At 39.8% G+C, this 23,043-nt stretch overlaps 1 protein-coding gene across 1 annotated transcript; it reads left to right on the top strand.

Annotated features, from left to right (window-relative positions):
• Window positions 1-260: 260 nt before the first annotated feature.
• On the top strand, window positions 261-20,376 carry LOC126648719 (arylsulfatase D-like). The gene is given in 12 exon segments (XM_050332139.1): window positions 261-568; window positions 2,805-2,874; window positions 3,322-3,462; window positions 4,251-4,372; window positions 5,257-5,379; window positions 7,565-7,988; window positions 9,553-9,689; window positions 11,379-11,513; window positions 13,747-13,909; window positions 14,921-15,042; window positions 18,746-18,865; window positions 18,868-20,376. Coding segments are annotated over 11 exon segments (1,788 nt in total). The 5' UTR covers window positions 261-568; window positions 2,805-2,821; the 3' UTR covers window positions 19,116-20,376.
• The last annotated feature ends 2,667 nt before the right edge of the window (window positions 20,377-23,043 follow it).

Here is a 23,043-nt window from a genome sequence, read left to right on the forward strand (position 1 = left end):
CTCTAAGAAATTTCGGATTTCTGGAGGCTGCTGTTCGATTTATGAATCAAGTTGTTTTTTTTCATTTAACAGCTAAGGAAACTGGACAAGCCCTAGGGTGCAGTACTGGGTTCATCACATCCTGGCATTGTCAGTGAGAGCTCTACTTTCAGAAGGAATCAGAACCTAAATGAGAAATGTTAATATGCATATTTAAATTATAAGGTTTTTTAATGTGTGATACTTCTTCTACTCCTTCAGTAAGAGCAATGCTTCTAAAACGGCTTGCAGTAAATCAGATGGTGCCACAGCCAATGGTAATAGATTGAAGTATCATTTTAATACCACCAGTGCACCTCCCTGGTTCAAAGTTCACAGTTTTCCTGAGGGGCTGTACAAAGCCTCTGTCTAAATACTGACATGCGTGCTGTGACCAGCTGGCTGTGGTGCAAGAACCTGTGGGGAGAAAGTGGACAGCAGCAGAGCTATTGTAGCAGCTCTGAAAGCTTATCAACTCCCTGGGAACTCACAGGATTTCTTAGATGTTCAGATCTGTCTGGTTCTTTTTCTCCACTACAGCTCACAAGGGGTATGATGATCCTTTGCTACTTGGTATAGACTGAGAACATTTTCATTGCAGTAGTTCTGGCTTAATCATGTACCACAAGCTCTTTAAATGCAATGCTATCTAACAGTTGCTGGGAAGGCAGAGCTCAGCCATAATTGTTAAAACACCTTAAAGATATCACTACTATATATGATGACCAGAGCCATCACTCGTTCTTTATTCTCACAGATTAATGTCTTCATGTGTACTTGCCTGAACATCACTCCAGCTCTGTCTTGTGGGACCACAGTTCATTGGGGTTTCAGGGGAACTGCAGTCAGGCTGTGACAGTGAAACACCACTACACTGCCATCTCAAAGAGATTTAAGATCCTAGTAATTAGTCCTTTGCTTTTCAAAGCATGGTATTGGGCTTCAGGCATCTGCATCCGCAGTAAGGTCTTGCTTCAAACAGTCTGACTCAGCCACTGGGCAGGAAGGATGAGTTGTCAGTACTGTCTTTCAGGATCTTGCCAATAGCAAAGGGAAACATCAACCCTACAAAAAATTCCATAACTGACCACAATCAAGTTTGTTGAGTTTTTCTTGGGATTTTTTGGTTGGTGTTTTTTTGGCGTTTTTTTTTAATTATTGCTTCTTTGTTTATTTTATAGTTGTTGGGCTTTTTTTGTTGTTTGCTTGGGGTTTTTTTCTTTTGGTGGGTTTGTGGTTTTCCTTGGGTTTTTTTTGTTGTTTCATTTTTTTTTGTTTGTTTGTGGGGTTTTTTGTTGTTGTTATTTGGGCGGTTTTGTGGTTTTTTGGGGGGTGGTATTGTTTTTGGTTTTGTTTTTTTATTTCCGATATTGGTTCAGCCATAGCCAAATAAGCATCTAGATGTCACTTGGAAAAATCATAAATGGACCCCAGGTTCTGACTCTTTTTATACTGCTTTCCTGGTTAAAATAACAATATCTGTAATTTTTAATCTTATTGTTTATACTTTGAAACATACAGAGAGGATTATATTCTGCTCTGGCTAGTTTAGTATTCCTTAGACATTCAAGGTAACATTGTTATCTACTAAAAAGGCAGAAAAAGCATTCTCAGAAAATACTATATTTTCCAGCTGATTTTTGGAGGAAAAAATCCCACAAGTCTTTCATTAGTCAAGATGTAACTTTTCGATTCTCTGGATTTAGAACTGACTGTTTGTTTACAAATGGGTTTTGAGTTGTTACAGAAAGTAAATATTATAATTACTTTCAATCTGTTCCTTAATACAGCCGACAACACCTTTGTTCTTGTGCTGTTTTGAAATGGAAAGAAGGGTTGAAAAGTGGGGATTTTGCATGGATAGGATATTTCAGATTTTTCTATCCCTTTTCACAATGAGGGAAAGAATAGCATATTTAATTTAGCACAATGTACACCATGAAGATGAGCATGTGCCAGTCCCCAGTGGAGCCAGTTTACCACGTACTTCTCCATGACTGTTTGCACAATTCTAGTGCAACATTTTCTGAAGACCCCTTAGGCTATTCACAAGGAAAAGGAGTGCATTTCTCAAGCCATTCTTTTTCCAAAGAGTGTGTTCTCTATTTCATCTGGTGTAGAAAATCGCTTCCACTCATAAAGTTTGCCTTGTGAGACAAAAATAAATATTTAGAAACTGAAAAATTATTTCTAGATTTTTAAAGGTTGAGTTCATACAGTTAACAGGTAGAAAACGTGACAAATTAAATTTATAAATGGCATTAAGCTTTGGTATTCTTTAAGGAAATAAAGATATTTATGTTTATAGATAGTTTTTTGTAACATTCAGAGATAAACACCTCTTTGAATGTACCAGATGGCATCTAAACATAAAAACATTACAGTCTCTTCCCTAAGAATTACACTGCAAATATTAGTTTCCAGGATGGCTTTTATTTGATGTACTTTTTATGTTTTCTAATCTCACAGTAAAGGTTAGATTATTTTTCTTAAAGTTGATCTGAGGTTAGGTAAAAAGTGAGATACTAGTTTTCCTTACTACTACTTTGTTTATTAAATGGTGAAAACGTTCCTTTCAGAGAACTCCAACAGTTCTGTGCATGTACTGCCTAATAGGCACCTTTGGCACTTTTTTAAAGCCATTAACATTTAGCCTTCTCCAAATTCCCACAAGTCCCCCTGGAGTTATCAGCAGCTGAGAACAGTCCAGATTTTGAAGAACTGCATGCAACATCACCAGAAGTGCTAGGCTTTGATTTTTTTTTTTTTTTTCGCTTTTTCACCAGAATTCATATGACCAATTATGGACCTGTTTCATACAAGGGAAAACTATGAAGTTTACCAGGGAAAACAATGGTAAGAAAAGCATTCACTGAGGGTCTTTCCTGGCTTTTAGGTGTTGTTCTTAAGAAAATGTAAACAAATCTCCCGCTTTGTCCCTGCCACCCCTGGCACAACTCACTGAGAATCTAGGAGTAGCCACTCAATCTACTGGGAACATCTGCTGAGATCAGTGCATATGTCGATAAAGAAATGCAGACACAAAATTCCTGTGTGAATAAATAACAATAATAAATAAATCAATAATATAAAAATAATAATAATTTAATAATTTTAAAAAGTACTGATAATAGAAAGCTAAAGGACTTTTTAAAATATTCAGGAGCTCCATCTACTGGCAGTATGTGGTTGCTGTTTGCACCTATACTGAGTCCCCATAAAACTTTAAGAATAATAGCTTAAAGCCTGTTGTAAAACTTAAAATTGTTTTTTGTAACTTTACTTTTTTACTTTTACTTTTAGGAGCTATTTAAACATTTGGTTAGTTTTATGCTTGTTTCCAAGAACCTGTGTATCAAGTCCTACAAGACCTAATTTCTTACTGATACTGGCGGATGATCTTGGTATTGGAGATTTGGGTTGCTACGGCAATGATACAATAAGGTATGAAATAAATTATATCTTCCCAGTGAAGTTAAGTAAAAAAAGCACTGATGACAGTAATTAAAAAATTCAGTATTAATTGATTAGTTTATCTAGATACACTTCTTTTCAAACTATGTACAAAATAGTTGCTCTACAGTAATTCCTACTGTAGTCATAATTATACAGGCATGCTTGAGAAACTTTCTTGGATTTAGAACTTTGCAATTGTGTCTGTGCACTGTATTTGTCAGGCATGTGTATAATGTACAAATTTCCACAACTCCAGGGCTGAAATATGAAGGACTGAGATTAGAATTTAATATCAGTTAACAACTGTAGTAGGTTTTTTAGGAAATGACAGCTTAGACTATGTTGATATATTTATCCCTAGTGCAGTTATCAATCTGTATATAGATTGATTGAGAGGATTATTGTAGAAATATCCTGTCTTTGCTCTAGCCTTTTATAGTCTTGGATATTGTGTTGTACTGTATCTATTAACAGACTCTTTTTCCCTATGCTACATGAGATTTTGATATGAGACAGATGTGAAATATCTTCTCTTCCCCCTCCTCCCTCCCCATTTTTTTGGTTAATAATAAAAACATACATATCCATGGAAAATTAATTTCTAAGGAGTCAGTGTATCTCAAAAACATATATAACACAGAGCTTTTATAGTTGCGCTGTAGGTAAACAGATTTTTGTAAATCTGATGGTGATGTGCTCTGCAAAACTAAGAGGAGTGGGATACCATGAACTTCTGTGTAATACATTTTCATCAGAGATGGGATTTTTCTCTTTAGGACTCCTAACATTGATGGCTTGGCAAAGGAAGGAGTGAGACTTACTCAGCACATTGCTGCAGCTGCTGTCTGTACTCCAAGCAGAGCTGCTTTCCTGACTGGCAGATACCCCATCAGATCAGGTTGGGCCGCTCTCTAATGGTTTGATGCAGTTAGTCTAGTCAGTGTTAATATTAAAAATCCCCTTAAATAAACAATTTTAAAGACTAGTTAATCTTGGGATTTGGAGTTTCAGTGAGGTGAGAAAAAATAAGAGATGACTAATGATTGATTTCTATGGGAAAATGCCCACATAAAGCACATTTAATGTGGCTAAATGGATGAAAATCTAAACAGCACAAAGCACCTAGAGACAGAAAAATGAAGAAGAAAATTGTGCAAATGCTGTCTGTTTAGTGGTATTAAGATTATATTAAATGTAATTTTTTTATATCCTGGCAATTTTTTTCACAGTGAAATGCGTCAGACTGTGGACTAGTTCTCAGTTATTGTGTTTTAAAAATTATTTACTTCAGCCATGTAAATTCATGACAGAAAACTTCAGCCATCATATTGCCAGCATATGGCAATAGTAATCAGTGCAGCACCTCTGATGTGATTCTGATTTGTTAAAGGAGAAATGTAATCATGAACTGTGCATTTCAGAAGTGTGTACCCCTGACTCTGTAAACCTTTTGTTCTGTATAAAACTTACTTTCTTTTTTTTTAACATTATATTTTGATAGAACTTTGATTGTAAGACGTTGCCTAATGTCCAAACATCTTCCTGCCATTTGTAGACGCCCCACCATAGCTGAGGCATCTGCATTGGGGTAGCGTATAATGACATGGGAACTGGAAGAGACATAACTCTGGGGGTTAATCAGAATATCCCAGGACATACTAAGTGGCTTTTAAAAAGGCACTAGGCTTAGACAACTGAGCCCCATTCATTAGAAAGCACAGTCTCAGCAGACTGAAAATCTGAAATCTGGCTTGTATTTTAAAGACCATTATTCCTCTGTAGGCATGGCCTCCAGCACTCAACAGCGGATTCTCTTTTGGAACGGGTGTTCTGGGGGACTTCCACCAAATGAAACTACTTTTGCCAGAATACTGCACCAGCAAGGTTATTCTACAGCACTTGTAGGTATGAGACAGAGCAACTTATCGCCTTTTCATTGCTTGTTATTCAGATTAGGCTGATTCTATAAATACATTTCTGTTTTGCAAAATGTCCAGGATCAGTTAAACTAGATTTTCTTGTATGCACAAGTTTCAAAATCAGCAGGGTTTTTAGAATGCTATCCACAAGTCCCAATGTCAGTAAAGCATATCTGATAGATCAAAAATAAGGATATATGAAATACATAGATACACACTGAAAATGGAAGTAAACTCAAAAAAAAAAAGAATCTTGTTTGCCCACTCCAGATTGCTTTAGGATGAACAAACAGAGATTTTTACTAATCTGTTAGAGCAGAAAAATATTGTCTGCTGGTTGGTACTGAGACACCAGTGGCCCTAATTGTATCAGCTTCAGCACAGTGGTCTTAATTATAATCGACTGCAGCAACGTTTTTGACACTGTGTCTCACAACATCCTCATAGGCAAACTCAGTTTGGACTGGATGAATGGACAGTGAGATGGATTGAGAACTGGCTGAACAGCAGATCCCAGAGGGTTGTAATCAGTGGCATGGGGTGTAGTTAGAGGCCTGCCACTAGTGGTGTCCCCAGGTGTCGATACTGGGCCCAGTATTGTTTGACTTACTCATCAATAATGAAGATAATTAGGGGACTGAAGCATTTGTCTTATGAGGAAAGGCTGAGGTAGCTGGGCCTGTTCAGCCTTGAGAAGAGACAAGTGAGAGAGGACCTCATCAATATGTAGAAATATCTGAAGGGAGGGTGTCAAGAGAATGGATTCAGGTTCTGCTCAGTGGTGCCAAGCAGTAGGACAAGAAGCAATGGGCAGAAACAGGTGCACAGGAAGTTCCACCTGACAATAAGGGAGAACTTCTTTACTATGAGGGTGACTGTGTATTGGATCACATTTCCCAGAGAGGTTGTGCAGCCACCCTCACTGGAGATATTCAAGAACTGTCTGGATGTAATCCTGCACAATGTGCCAGGACAACCCTCCTTGAGCAGAGAGGTTGGACCAGATGACCCACTGTGGTCCCTTTCAACCTTACCCATTCTGTGATATCTAGTGGCTAGATTTTCTGTTATTCAAGCATCCTGCTTATTATCACAGTTGGGATGCTAAAACTTCCTTTATTTTTGCAAAACAAAACTCTTCCAAAAAAAGCTCAAAGAATCCCTTTTACTTCAGTGGGCCTTGGATCAAAATACATGTCCAAAAAAGAGAAAATCCTCTTAACTCTTTGCTAATTTTGACTGAACAGCAATTAAAGGCTGTGTGTTTCAAGCACCTCTCCTTTTTAAACTCCTTTTGATGTAGTCAGAGGTGTAATGTGCTTAGTTGTAATTACTGTGCTTTTCACACCTCTGCTCAGTTCTGCACACTGAGGTGTCATTTACTTCCTAAACTGAAGCAAGTCTCAGTGATGTACTGACTTCACACACTACTCACTGCAGTCTAATATAGCTTATACTGTAAACTACATTCATATACACAAGTGCAGGACTGGTCAGCAGTTCTCAGAAGTTATTTGTCTGGGTAATAGCTCCTAAGCCCATGGTTATACACTGGCTGTCCTTCAGTGTCAGGATAATTACACTGCTCTGTAATATGACTTAATTAAGGTTCATTATCAGTGTATTACATATTCTGATATATCCAATTGTACTGGATAATTGGAATGGCCTATTTCTGCTACTCATTTTAAGATGAATATGGCCACACAGAGACAACACATATGTCTTCTTCCTGAAATTTGTTCCAGGACTATGAAGGTCTGATAGAAATTGTGTGTAAAATAGTTCGTATTTTTGCACTTAGCTTTTTCTTTTCACACAAGGATTTTTTCAGTTTCTCCCCACCAGGTTACCTGTTAATGTATGGCTACTTCATCAGGTGAAAAAAAAATAAGCACCAACCACTGCAACCTTATTTGTTCTTTTTCAAGGACATGTCTAAGCTGGGCCATTGCCCTGCCTGGAATTTAAATAGATAGGCAAGGAGAAGCAGCTGTTCTAGACAGATAAAGTGCCAATGCATTGTTGCTCCCTGAATCTGTCCCCATTCCACACCAGCTCCTCCCTCAGCTGCACCTTTACTGAGAGGTGCAGCCAACCTCTTAGAAATACAGGCAGACACACCCAGGAGTCATGATGTTGGATTTAAGATCTTTATTTTATATTTTCAGGGAAGTGGCATATGGGTGTGAACTGCGAAACCCGCCATGATCACTGCCACCATCCTTTAAATCATGGTTTTGACTATTTTTATGGCATGCCTTTTACCCTTGTGAATGAGTGCCAAGGCACAGACGACCCTGAACTGGCCAAGTCTTTGCAAGATAGGTATTGGCTTTACACACAGATGATCACCCTTGCAGTATGTACTCTTGTGATTGGAAAACTTGCCAATTTTTTCCCAGTAAAATGGAAAATAATCATCTGTCTGGCCATCTGTGGTCTCCTTCACTTCCTCTCCTGGTTCTCCAGCTATGGTTTCACCAAGTACTGGAACTGTATCCTGATGAGAAACCATGATGTCACTGAACAACCTATGAACCTAAACAAAACTACTTCTAATATGCTGAAGGAGGCAGTTACATTCATTAAAAGGTAATCAACAAAAATGGTATCACATTTTAAGGGTTTTTAACAATGATGTCATTATTGTGTCATATACCACTAGGTTGGGTAGCTGGCATGCTGAACTCTCCGTCCTAATGCTGGCCAGTAATTTGTTAATTTCTGGCATTTTCCTACCTGACAACATCCAGCTGCTGTCCTTTGTCTTACTCATCTGTCTGGTTCTGGCCAGGAGAGGGTTAATTTCTGCAGTACCCAGGAGGCATTGCCACCGTGGGGAGAAGGTGTCTGTCCTGGTCCAGTAAGCATGGCAGAGGGAGCTGTGGGATAACTCCTGTTCTGAGCATTTTGCATGTGAATGCACTCGCCTCTCTTGTACACTTTTGTTATTAACATTGTTGCTGTTACTGTTCATTTTCTTATCTCATTGCTGCTTCCACTAAATTATTCTTATTTCAGCCCATGATCTTTACCTTTTGTGCCTCCAGTTCTCCTCTCCAGCCTGCTGCAGGGGGGAGAGAAAGGGTGAAAAGCAGGCAAGCAGCAGTGTGGTTTGGAGAGTCTCAGTGGGAGCACTAAACTGGGGAGTACCATTCCTAAACCATGGCAACATTGCTGATCGGTTCCTTGGGAAAAGGAAGATGATTTTTCTGGTGTTTACGTTTTGTTCAGCTGATGCAAAGGGGTCCTGTCTAAGGACTGTGCTTTCTGTCAGTAGGAACATGGTCTTAGACTGGTGAATGGACTGTTATAGAAAGCGTCATATGAAGTTAATATTTTACAAACAGAAGAGTGATAGTGAGTTTTGTTTAGTTTTGTGTTTGGGTTTTTTCTTTTTTTTTCCGAAAGGTGTCCTTCATTTCTATCAATAACCTCAACTGGAATTGAACAAACCACTAAGTCTTTAAAAGTATTCATGTGTTAAGTCTGGGAACATCCTTGAAAAAGACTATACTCTTTCTGTCAGGGTTTTGAGGTTGTGTGTTTGTTTTCTCAAGGAAATTGGAGGTCAAATATATTCCTTGTGTAAAACTTTGAGCATAGGTAATCCTAGGTTCCTAGGATATCCTACCTGGCCTGATGTTGAAGGGATCACGGTTTCACTTTGGAATGTTTTTATACTGATAACATCATATGTTTATACAGAATGTGATATATAGAAGTGTCATACCTGTCTCTTCCATGAGGACGCTTCAAATGACGCTCAGTGACATACATCCATGTTTAAGTTTAGGCTTGCCTCTCCTTGCCTCTGAGAGTGTGTCAGTCTTTCGGCTACAACCTCTCCTAGTTGCTTATTTAATGTTCTAACATGTCTAATTTGGAACATGAAAAAGAAAGGGCCCATTACTGTTTTGACCTTAATACTGAACAAAAATCTTTGAGAGTGTTTTAAACCGCTCTGTCTCCCAAAACCTCAAAAGTGAAAAGATGTCAAAATAAAATAATAAAAAAAATGTGTTTAGATCACAACAATAATATTTATTAAGATCACAACAATAATATTATTGAGATAGTAACTACAATACCACTGTTATATTTTGCTTTGAGTGACAGTTTGAAGAGAAATGACCCTTGTTTTCTTTTATTTCAGAAACAAGCATAGACCATTTCTTCTCCTTGTTTCCCTTTTACATGTTCACACCCCTCTCCCTACCACAGAGAAGTTTCAAGGAAGAAGCAGGCATGGCCTGTATGGAGATAACGTAGAGGAGATGGATTGGATGGTAGGTAAGTATTGGTCTTGAGGAAAATTCTTCATTTATTTGAATGTGGAAAAGAAATTAAAGAGGTGATCACCAGACTCCCTGTTTTAATTGACATGCTTCGGTGCTGAAGTGTTAAATGCAGACATAATCAAATATGTCCTTGATCATGCTGTTAATCAAAATTATGACATTTCTCCAGCTAGGTCTGGTCTTCGCAGATGTGAGTGGTGCTGATGCTAAATACTACATTATGCTTTTTCCTTGTGCAGTTCACCTTTTGCTGCTGCTTCTATAGCTATGGAAGCTGTTCTTGGCAAATATACTTGATACAGAAGGTGATGAGGACAGTCAGTCTAAGATAAATCACATTCTGTATAAACATATGATGTTATCAGTACAAAAACATTCCTTATGAAATTAGGTTTGAATTACAGTCTGCAAGGTTTTTACCACTGACATCAGGAGATTATTTTGGTTGATAGTATGTAGCCTGGTCTCAGAGTCCCTATGTGAGACACAGCAGTTTACTATGGCTAGTAATCAAGGCAGCACTATTATTTAAGCTTTTCAAGATGTTTGAGGCTACCTAGTCAGCATATTCCTTGACTCAGAGAATTTACAGAATAAAGTTGACTGAGTATTCTGAGTAGTTGGAATAAAAGGATCAATCATTTAAATTATTTTCCAGTTGGTGGTAATTTTTATTTTCCCATTTTTATAGACACTACAAACAAATTTTATAAACATTCATCCACTTTTTGTTGGGCTCTTATTATTTCACAGAATTATAGAATATTCTGAGTTGGAAGGGACCCGTCAGGATCATCCACTTCAACTCCTGGCCCTGCACAGGACACCTCAAGAATCACATCATGTGCCTGAGAGCATTGTCCAAACAGTTCTTGAACTCTGTCAGGCTTGGTGCTGTGACCACTTCCCTGGGGAGTTCCAGTGCCCAGCCACCCTGTGGGTGAAAAACTTATTCCTGAAGTATAACCTAAACCTCCCCTGACTCCACTTCATACCGTTTCCTTGAGTCCGGTCACTGGTCACAAGAGTGAACAGATTGGTACTTACCCCTCCTCCTTCCCCTTGTAAGGAGGTTGAAGGCTGCAATGAGGTCTCCCCTCAGTCTCCTCCAGGCTGAACAGACCAAGTAACCGCAGCTGCTCCTCACATGGCTTCACCATCTTCACTACTCTTCTTTGGACACTCTCTAACAGCTTAATATCTTTCTTATATTGTGGTGCCCAAAACTGCACACAGTATTCAAGGTGAGGCCCCCCCAGTGCAGAGCAGAGAGGGACAATCCCCTCCATCAACCAGCTGTCAGTGCTTTGCCTGATGCCCCCCCAGACACGGTTGGCCCTCCTGGCTGCCAGGGCACTGCTGACTCTCACTCAGCTTGGCACTGACCAGGACCCCTAGGTCTCTTTCTGCAGCACTTTGCTCCAGCTTCTCATTCCCTAGTCTGTACAAACAACCAGGGTTGCCCCATCCCAGGTGCAGAATCTGGCACTTGCCATTGATAAACTTCATACTACTGGTGATTGCCTATCTCTCTTATTTGTTGAGGTCTCTTTGCATTGAATGTAGTAGATAATAACAGAACTCATTCAGGTAAATTCAGTCTTCGCTGAATTTTGAGTCAAGACCTAGAAAATCTGAGTTCATCTCCTGATGTAATTATGATGTTATGCTTTGTTTATAGGAAGGCTTGTGGATGTTATTGACAAAGAAAGCTTGAAGAATACCACATTCATTTATTTTGCATCTGATCATGGAGGATCCTTAGAGGCTCGCAGAAAAAATTCTCAGTTGGGTGGATGGAATGGGATCTATAAAGGTAAAATTTTGGTAGTGTCTACATGCATAAGACTTCCTCTTAAAAAGAAAATGATAGAATAAAATACATTCAGACAGACTAAATTTAATAAACTATATGCTGGTATTACAAACTTGGATTATAGGTCTGAAACAAAGATCTGTGGTATCTCTTGCATGTGCCCCCTCCAGGCTGTTAAGCCTTGAAAAGCTACTGGCAGCTTGCACAGATTGGCACTTACCGTATAATGAAGTCTGAAAACTTATCTTAAAATCACTTATTTCCCTACTGAAGAAGAGTTGTGTATACCTTGACCTTGCTCAGCATGACAGTGCACACTGCCTAGTAGCAAGTTACTTGGGCCATACAAGCAGTGTTTGATACAGCTAGGATCCATCTAGGAACAGTCCTAAATGCAAAATGAGCCTTTATTTCTTTATATGAAGTTTCCATATCAGTAACAGTTGCAAAAAGGCCAAGAGGCACAGCTCAATAGTTTAGAATCTAATCTGATGAATTCACTTCTACTAACTGAACACACATATATTAGTAACAGGAGAGGCCAGAGAGGAAAGGTAAATGTGATTAGAGATTTAAGCATGAGAGGACAGTGATGAAATTATGCCTGCTTAGAGAGAAGGCAAAAGAAGACATAATATCAGTTTATATATCAATAATAGAAAGGCATGCCCATTTATGTCCACATATGGCAGAACAGGGGACATCCCATTGAAACTAACTAGCAAGATTAAAAAATATAATTTAATTAATAAATATCTGTAAAACTCACTGCTGCTATTTGAAACAACATATTAAAAACAAGAAGATAAATAAGCCACACATCTGAATAATGAGAAGAGCCTCTACTGATTGACAAAGCATGAGATACTGCTATTTTACATAGCACAAACATTATTTCATAAGCAGCTGGACTTGCCCTGTTTGTTATCCATCATGACACCTTGTCAGCCTTTATATCCAAGCTCTGGGAACCTTGCCTCTCAGTTGTAACTGTTAGCACACCTCCTTCATAGCAAGGTATGGTATTACTTAGCAAAGCCTGGGGCTAATGTAAGCTACCATTCAGCTGCTGATTTATTAGCTGAGCTAATCAGCTGGCTTCAAGCTTTGTTCACCGGTTTTCCTACAACACTTTCCAGCCACAATTTGTCATTTCTGCCTTTGATAGGAGGAATAACAGAGAAAAGGTCATATAGGTACCTGAGTTTAATCATTTTGCAATTTTTGTTTTCTAATTGGATCCTTCACTTGTAGTTCTGACTTTGAACCACATTGTTTCATTAATATTCCCATCTTTGACATCTGTAACTTATATCTGTAATTAGTTAATGGTTCTCACTTTGAAATACTATTCAATGAATTTTTGACTTGTAAGAGACACTCCATGGAGGAGAGACTTTAGAAGACCAGAGAATGCAAGAGAAATGAAGTTAAGAAAAACTCTTTGTACTACCTAAAGACAATTTCAATAGAAATGCAGGTGGGAAGTCTTTGTCACTGCAGCATATTCAGAGCACTCCCCTATTTAATGCATTGGTTCTAAACTCTTCCATTTGGGACCACCTCAGAGCCTCCCTGGGACTGTATTCTCCTGGAGGGCAATCAAATATTATCCTAATTTCTCTCACTGCTCTCCAGAACTGCAATTAATTTTGTAATGTTCCTGCTGTCTCTGATTGGGAGCTGACAACCAAGCTTGCCCTGTGTTAATTTTCCTTCCTCAGGCACCAAGTGGGGCTGCAACCTCTATACCATTGACAAGTCAGATTTTGATCTTAATTATTTAATTCATTAATTCATTCATTTTATTAACTGATATTTTATCAACAGATTTTCTTTTTTTCCTTGAGCACGTTATTAGGGAACGTGGAGAGTATTCTCAGATACTTGAGTTGAAGTGACATTCAACTTAAGCTCTGGGTCAGAATGACTTCTCAGGCATCAGAGGGTGGAATTGTTCCTCTTCTGCCAAAAATACTGCTTCGTAGTGGGTTGTTATATGTACAACCCAAAAACGCAGTGTAAAATAAAGACGTCAATAAGACTTTTTTTGAAGAGTAGAATTTCCACTGCAGTCACTCCACTGTTCTCCAGGATTCAGTGTGTTGTCATTAGAGTTACATGATTATTCTAAGAATTTAAAACCTTTTATTATACATGCACGATGAACATCTAGAATTTCTTATTATTTTCTCTTTTTTTTTTACACTTCCCCCCCCCCCTTACCTAACAGGTGGAAAAGGAATGGGAGGATGGGAAGGAGGAATCCGTGTTCCAGGAATATTTAAATGGCCAGGAGTGTTGCCTGCAGGGACAGTCATTGATGAACCTACAAGCCTTATGGACATTTATCCTACAGTGGTTCATCTGGCTGGAGGGGCAGTGCCTCAGGACAGGTACAGAGGTGGCTTCATAAACCATATTTGCTTCCCTTTCTTGATTTAGATAGAAACTGACAGCCACAGGTTAAATTCTGATTGTTTCTAAACCAGGCAGTTCTCTAACTTCCTTTCTGCATAGCCTTCCTTGTCTTGTCTGCTTGTATGGAAAAGGCAAAGGAAAAAACAGTATGTTTTATCAAGGATCATTTAGCTAACTCAGTCCTCTAATCACCAAAAGGCAATTTGGTTGATTTGGGGCACTAGGATGATTGTAAAAAAAAAACCCCAACAAAAATCCAGAACAAAACTCACAACCAAAGCCACCCTTTTTTATTTTACTTTTTTTTTTTTTTTTAAATGAAAAATCCACAGACTTTCACTAAGTTGGCTTGGTCCTGTTAGAGTACTATGACAGGAAGCCTAGGAAGCCCAGTTATTCATAAGTAGGGAAGGTGGAGCAAATGGCATATGACCTACATTTTTCTGCCGGTACCAAAGAAGTAGCTTCCTCAATAGTAAACAACTTGTAGCATCTATGTTAGCCTCCTCTAAAGGACACGAGAAAGCGTAGGTGGCTACATCATTTCAGCAAAAAGCAAAAGAAGTACTGGTGGTGTGTAAATAAATCAACTCTTTGTCAATTCAGTAGGTGGCTTTTTTCTTTTTTTTTTTTTTTTTTCCCCCTCCTGTAAAGCCTGAAGCTCACAGAGCTGTCAGTGACTTCAGTGACTTCCATTTCAGGTAGCAAAATTACTTACTTCCAGGAAAATTACAGTAGTGGTGACTTATCTCCCCAGGCAGGACGTGTGAACTAGCTGTATTTGCAAAAACTTCCAGTAAGTGCTAATTCCTGATCTCCACCCATTCACACAACTAAAAAACTCAGGGCTCATTAGCAAGAAAGTACCTTGGTCGAGAGATGACACTTGAAATTCTAATGCTGCTTACACAGAGTGGGCAGAGCTTGTGCTGCAGCTGCAGACCGAAATCCTGAAGCAGTCTGGTGAGTCCTGTTCTCCCCTTCAGGGTAATCGACGGGCGCGCTTTGCTGCCTCTGCTGCGTGGGACAGTTCGGCACTCCGGGCACGAGTTCATGTTCCACTACTGTGGTGTGTTTCTGCACGCGGTGCGGTGGCACCAGAGGGACAGTGAGTACAAACATCCCCCTCCAGCAGACCAGAGACCACGTCATGGCCTCTAGCTCCCAAGCGAGTGTCATGTAAAAATATACATACGTACATCTGGAGTAAGTGTATTGTCTCAAACTCTCAGTTCTTCTACAAGCTGCAGAAGAATTAGCTGTCCTGCCTTGCCCGAGATGAAGGGTTGTGCTTCCTGGGAAGCACAACTTCAAGAATCCCCATTTTGTTGCAGCCTTTGTATCATTTTTGACGCAAAAGCCCGCGGGATCAGCTTTGGTGTAGGGGCCAGAGCGCCGCCAGGGGGCAGCGCGGCACCGCCGGCCGCCACAGCCGCGGCCTGCCGGGCGGCCCACAGCGCCCGAGCGAGGAGCTTGCAAACGGCAAAACAAAACGAAACAAAACAAAATAAAACAAAACCCAGCCTCCCGGCCCTTCAGCGCAGTCAGCTGCTGCGTGTGTTGTTTTCACATCTCGAGGTAACCCCGTATGAAAGGGCCACCCACGGCTGTGGGAGAGTGGGGGGAGAGCGGCCGCCCCCGGCCCCGTGCAGTGGCCATCCCTGGAGGTATTTAAAAGATGTGTAGATGTGGACATGGATTAGTGTTGGACTTGGCAGCGCTGGACATGATGATCTTAAGGGTCTTTTCTAACCTAAAGAATTCTGTGATTCTACAGTCTATCCCCAAGCACAGTCACCTTTTCACATTACCTAGAGCAGAAGAGCGCTCAGAAACTCAAATCTCCTATGTCTCTAAATCACTCACCATTCTTAGAGATCTCTTTTTGTTTCTTTTTAACACACATTTTGTTCAGGAAACAGAAAGTTTCTGGGCATAGAGAGCTGTGCCTGACTGCTGGACTCCTGGAGAAAAGTCCTGCTAGAAGAGTCATGCTACATTTCCCTACCAAAAGGCTAAATACATGCTCCAGTCAAGCAGTGCATTTGAAGAACTGCTTTTCACGTTGAAGGATTGTTACTCTCCTTGCCCAGCTTTCATCACTTGTTCTTCTAGGCTATATAAGTTCTACATAAGTAGCTATGCATACTTGTGCAGATGCAAGATATATTTGGTGGCATTTCATGATCCTATGAAATCACACACAGAGCTAGATTTCCTATGCATGCCTTTCTACAGTTTTTCCCATTGAACCTCAACTGCTCATGGCAAGGGTCCTGAAAACAATGCAGTGTTCTTCTGCATATGAAAGACTGGCTAATCAAATATGTGGCTCAGCTTTCAAACGAGATATAAATTTTGATTCTGTGTTCCAACTGCCATTTCTTCTGACTGGGCTAACAGACTATTTCGAGGGGTTTAGCTCATCTGCAAGTAAATCAGTCATTTTACGTATTTATTGTCCGTTTACATCTGTCTATTGAAGATATGAAGGCATTGCATCTTGATGTCGTCCAGGCAGGATCCATCCTTTAAGCCCTTCACTGAAGCCAGAAGAATCCTTTGTTTATAAGTTAAAAGAGTCCTTTTCTTCACCCCAGCACAATAAGTCTTATTAGTGACAGTACATTTCTTTCTGCTCATTAAACTGATTGATTGTTACCAGATGGGGTTGAGAGATGTTTGTACTGAAGCAGCAGGTTTCCTTTCCCTTGGACATATTAAATTAACACGATGCCCTAAAATTCACATGCAACTTCAGATTCTGTCAGAGCCACTTCAGTAGAAAATTGCATATCCCTGTTTGCCTCTTGGAGATGAGTGCAACCCCCACTGCTTTTATCAGCACTGATTTCTACCACCTTTTTTTTTCTTCTATCTTTCTGTAACCCAATTGTCTGCTCAGCTCACCAACACAGGTTAATTACAATCAGCCTCTCTGTATCCTTCAAAGTGAACTAACAAGGACCTGGCTGTCATTCACTCTGCATTTCCAGTAATTATTTGCAGCTGTGAAAAGTGAATGTTAAAATTGAGCAGCATCAGACACTCTACACTCAGCACTCCAAATTTTCATACAGTGTATAAGGAACTCAGCCCAATTATTTATAGAAAAGAATGACTAGTTAGTTTTTTTCTGAAGATTGATCGCATAAATTCCTACTTACAACTAGATAAGCTTCTCCATCTTATTTACCTAATAAATGGTTATTTTACCAATATCACAACAGTACTCCAACTAAGCCAGATACTCAGGAAAGAAATGCCTGTCCCAGAAAGTACTGATTTGACTCCTTGTAGCAAGCATCTGTGCTACCTGACTGATAAACATAAGACCCAAATCCCATGCTCTGGGAACCCTGATATCAAGGAGGATGCTTGCATTTTTGTTGCGAGACAAATGTTCTTTTAGTTACAAGACAGGGATAAGCTGAAGGACGTGGAGCTTACCCAGGCAGCAGCAAAGCACACACTCTAACAGACCTAAGGAGTATCTATCTGTCTTTGGTAAGCCATCAGAAAGTGAGCCCAATCAACCTTCATCATCCTTTCTCTCACCATTTCAGAAATGGAGATAACATTTAGAAATGTTACAGAACTATTATCCAAAACATTTCAGAACCATTGAGACATCATACCTCCACAGAAGTGCAGAAGGATAGGTTAAGCAGGATGTGGAAACCACGGGGTGAAAATAAATAGATACTCAGCCAGCTAGCAACTAGATATTTTAAGCTAAAATATTGCCTGATCCTTAACGTCTGTTATTTGTTTCCCCTCACCTTTTCAGAAGTTTTAAAATTTTATTTATTAAAAAATAGTGTTCTAGTAGTAGTGACAAGACAGAGACCAAAGAATAAAGCTGCAGGCTCCAGACATAAAGAACACCTCTGGGGACAAAAGAAGAAAGGAAGGAAAGTTCAGCTGATTCCATTGAACTAAAAAGAAAATTCCGTGTAGGGACAATGCAGTTGTCAGCTATTTGTGCTCAGTGGATTAGAGAAGTGGCTCCAAGTGTTAAATGTCCCCTTTCTTCTTGTCTCCTTCTTTCCAACATAGTACCTAATTGCTGTTTTCTCGCTGGGCACAGAATTGCCTCTGAATTCAGTGTACTGTATTCTAAACGTGGAGTGAGGAATAGGGGAAAAAGGAGGAGGAAGTAAAGTGTGCTGATGAGCTGCACTCAGATTTAGTCCTAGGCATTTGCCATTCTTTCATTACAAGTTACAGACCTATGCTTATCCTATGGACAGTGCAAGAGCCTGATGATGTGCAAGCTCTAAAGCTGCCTTCATCATGTTAATTCAAAACCTAGACTCCAGATTTTGCTATTTTCTCAGTCTGCAATTACCACCCTATTTGAAAGTGTGCTGGAACATGAACATGGAAATGAACCGTGATGAATTTCTGCCCAGGTGTACTTCTTCACTCAGATATACAGAGGCAGCAGAAGAACCACCTGCAAGTACTTGCACCCAGAAACTGGGGACTGCATTTTCCATTTTCCCTCCCCAAGAGGCTTGTAGCATTTTAAAGGGACACAAGAAAGTGTCAGACCCCCCCTTTATCCAAAATGTTAGGCTAACTATTCACATACTGCATGTACTAAGCTAAGGTGTTCCCATAAGCCGCAAAGAACATCTTAATCCTGACAGCTTCCACAAGACCCCTTCCCCATCTGTGATATAAGCTTGCCCCTAGCAATGACAAAGCAGGTCACTCAAACGTGAACCAAACTTTCAGGACACATCCCCCGCCCCTCCCAATTCTTAATGCCATTAAGATGTTCAAATGTGCTTCTTCTGTGACAGGTGGCACCGTGTGGAAAGCTCATTATGCTACTCCAGTATTCCAACCAGAAGCCTCTGGAGCCTGTTTCAGAAGAGGAATTTGCCCATGTTTTGGGGATGGTGTAACCCATCATGACCCTCCCTGCTGTTCAATCTCTCACAAGATCCGTCTGAGGCAAATCCTTTATCAGCTGACACTGAGCCCTTGTTTGACACTGTGATGAGGAGAATAAGAAAAGCTGTGGAAGAGCATCACAAGACGCTGACTCCAGTCCCACAACAGCTGTCTCCTTACAATAATATATGGAAGCCATGGCTGCAGCCATGCTGTGGGACATTCCCATTCTGTTGGTGCCATGAAGAAAATAGCAAAGCAGATAGCATAGTTTAATACCAAAATCAAAGTTATCTTCTTTAAAGTTGATAGTTTTCACATTTACATGACATTTACATTCATAGAGAAATTAGAGATATGGGTTAAATTACATTGGAATAACTTAAAGAGATATTAGTGGGGTGTTTTTGTTCAACTTTTTTTATACCCACAGAAATTCAGTAAGCCTGTGGCTTAAAAATTAGCAGTCACCTGTATAACCCGCCCCTCAAGTGCATAATTCTGGATTAAATACCCAAATAAATAAATAAATATTTCTTTCCTTAGTGATTTTTAATTCAAGCAAATGATGGCTGATAAGAAAGTAAACTTTTCATTGCAGATGCTTGTACAAGAAACATGCTTATTAGGACAACAGTACTAAGCCCAAAAGGGTATGCCTATTCAGGGCTTATCTTTTTAATGAAAAACCATGTTGCACAAAAATGAAATTATGATGACAATGAAAAAAAATTAAATAATGAAAAAAATAGCACATTTCATTTGGAAACATACCAAAATGCATTTGCCTCTCAGAAATAAATACCTATTAATTTACAGCAATTTTTTGCCTCATCTGTACATTCATTTTTCTATCATGTACGAATTCCCAGGGAAAACCAAACTGACGAGTATGTTTTAAAAATTAGATAGCTGAAGTTAGCATCTCAAGATCAGAAGCAAAGTACCTAGCTATTCTGAAATGATAAGCCACAATTCTTACCAAAATGCATTTCCCATGTAGTTAGGTCATCTCACTTGCGAGAGCATTGAAAATCATCACCCTTGAGAAAATAGGTCCCAAATTTCACAATCTGAGACCAATTTTTAAGCTGCATGTCCCACTTGAGTGCCAATGACTCTGATTTCATATGAGCCCATGAAAAATGTGCGTTGTTTTGTGAGAAAGCACTTTGTTTTCAATAGGAGGTGTTAAAAAAAAATTTCACCTGACACACTAATCACTTCTGTGTACAGGTCATCTTCTCCAAGCCAAACAAGTGTCAGCACTCTGTACAGTCATTAAGGAAAGGGAGGGGATTAAAATATGTAATCCTCTCTTGCTGCCCTCAGGTTAAATAAATTCATCTCTCAATATGTAATCCTAACCATGCTCTTGCCAGGTTTCGTGTCAAATCTGATTTTTAAATGGAGGTTTCTGTATTTTTGCCTTCAGAAAAGGTAGATTGCAGGCAAGAAACTCCGATTCAAACTTCTAAGCCTTTCTGAACACTGTATGTTCACTCGTACCACACAGCTAAAGGTCACCCAGATTTTAAAAGTAACAAAGGATGGTAAGAGCTGCAGAGCAGGTACTTCAGGTGACCTATTTCCTTAAAGCTAGCAGACTTGCAGAGCCACACCAGTGCAGCTCTATTCAGCACCAAGGTTGCCTGTCATTTTTACCTTTCAGAAACAACAAGAGATAGGAAGGCTTTCAGCAGGTCCGTCCCTCAGTTCTTAGGCTGGCACAGCAAATCCCAGCCCTTTCACCAGCCTCAGGATAGAAGCGAATGTATGTCTGGACTATGCACCTTTTGCAGTGTTTTCAGAGAACCTCCTGACTTACACCTCCAATGTGGCAGGTCAGCAGTGTGGTAAGTCACTGCTGTTTAGCTCTAAACATGGTTGTGACCATGACATGGCACCGAATGCAAGTCTCCAAAAAGCTGACTGGGCATTCCTTCAGGTTATTTCCCATTTCATCTTTCCTCTACAAGGTCACCAAGAAAGTTATGTGGAAAACACTCCACATAAATCGAAGGGCACTTATGACAATGAACTGATTGGGTGAATCAATGTTACACTTGACAGGGGTATCTAAAAATACATTTGTTCTCACTGCTTGATAGCGTTTAAATCCACATCAACATTGCTAAGAACTCATCAGAAGATGTGACATTTTCCTGTGTCTGACAGGGACCAAAACCAGAGCAACTGCATTTTACTGGATTCATGCAGGGAGAAAAAGCATAAAAGACCATGCATTTTAAAACCAATTTGGCCGATTCAGAGATGGAGGACAAACCTTATTGCTCAGTGGGGAACAAAACCAAAAGCTGTTCTCTAGAGTCAAGCCAATCAGTTCAGTAGCATCTGCATTGTCAGTTAAACACAAGGATAGGCATTTTCTCAGTTCACCTCAGTGCCTTCCCCACTCACCCACTCCATTAGGTTAGATATCAGGAAAAAGTTTTTCACCCAGAGAGTGGTTGAACACTGGAATAGGCTCCCCAGGGAAGTGGTCACAGCAACAAGCCTGAGAGTTTCAGAACTGTTTGGACAATGCTCTGAGGCACATGGTGTGATTTTTGGGGAGTCCTGTGTAGGGCCAGGAGTTGGACTTGATGATCCTAATGGGTCCCGTCCACCTCAGCATATTCTGTGATTCTATGATTTATACACAAGAACATGCCCAGTCCCAGACTAGGTTATGACGAGAGTTTTTACCAGGGGATGGGAAGGTCTTCAAGCACCCACTCAGCATGTGAACATAGGTCCAAACTCTAGAAAGCCAGACTAGGAAAGCCAATACATCAGCAAAACCCTGAACTCCATTTCCAAGCACAGTGTGAAAAAAAAATCACCCCATATAAATGTAAACATTAAACATTTGTGTAACCCCTCATTTGTCTGAAAGTTAAATTTGCTAAACTGCCATACAGAGTCAGATGCTAAGGAGTCACGTAGATATCCATGTTGCCTTCCTGACATCCAAACATAAATAATTTTATCTTGGCTGGCATCTGTGGAAAGCCAGAGGGGCTTTCAGGCAGGAGGAGGAGGAATTAGGGCTGGCAGCATAGAGTAACTGGCTTTTGTTAACTCACTGTTAAGAAACCCCAACCAGGCAAAGAGAAATGTGCTTTTCCCATACACAGAGGGAGAGGGCAGACAGTGCACACAGCGGTGAAAGGAGAACAAAGTAATGGAAAATTGGTGAATAGAATGCACACCACTTCAAAAAACATGAGGGACAGGAGAGAAGACTATTTTCAGTCCTAAACTCCTTTTACTGCCTAAATCTAAATGTACCTTAAAAGATAAAAATTTTGAGGAGTCGGTGGTAAGCAGGGAAAGGAGGTTAATTATTTTACCCATTTCATGCAGATCCTAGCCAGGAGTGGTTGCAGATCTCTTTGTCTGTATATACTCTAACCAGACCACGTAAGATCTGCACAAGCTATTATTCTGATCTACCGACCAAGGTATATTCCCCGTAAAGCAGGTGAACCCAACATCACCCAAGAGTTATCCTCATGCACACTTTCACATAAAATGCATTAATGGGGAAAAGAGCTGTTAAAAAGACTGCTTGAATAACACTGGAAGGAAGAAACTCATAAGTGGGTTCCTTAGGTTTGCTTGAAAAGTCATCTATAATGATCTTTTGCAAAATATAGTAATATTAAAATAAAAGCTAATCTATATGCTTTATCCCTTCTTTTCACATAGTTCCTCCCTTTGTAGAAAGGAGCAAGGACTACATAAAAATGACCTGTTGGGAAAACCTGAGACAACTGACCCATCTTCAAGCTGGTGTTAACCATACCAGAATGTGCCTACACATGGTTCAATATACACACCACAGAGAGGGGAGTAATACTCTGTAACATATTAAGTTTGTTTTACTGAAAGAGCTGTGGTTGTACTGTGTAAACGTTTGACAATCACGTTGTACGAAGCTGACTTCCACTTAAATTGTTTGATCGTTATTAAATGACATTTGGAATTGTTGCATTAGACTGACTCAACAGAGTTATTGTCAAGTCTCACAGGAATGAGACAATAAGCTTCTAAGAAACTTCACCATGTTTAAATATTAGACACATTGCTTTGCTCCCTGCTGGGACCCCAGGGAATGCCAGCATATGGATCACAAGATCCCATCATTTAAGGATGCAAAATAATTGTTCAACAAATAAACTCAGAAAAGTAATTTGAG

This window comes from Myiozetetes cayanensis, unplaced genomic scaffold, assembly GCF_022539395.1.
Source record: "Myiozetetes cayanensis isolate MyiCay16 unplaced genomic scaffold, myiCay2020 scf5-8, whole genome shotgun sequence".
In the NCBI taxonomy this organism is placed as follows: domain Eukaryota; kingdom Metazoa; phylum Chordata; class Aves; order Passeriformes; family Tyrannidae; genus Myiozetetes; species Myiozetetes cayanensis.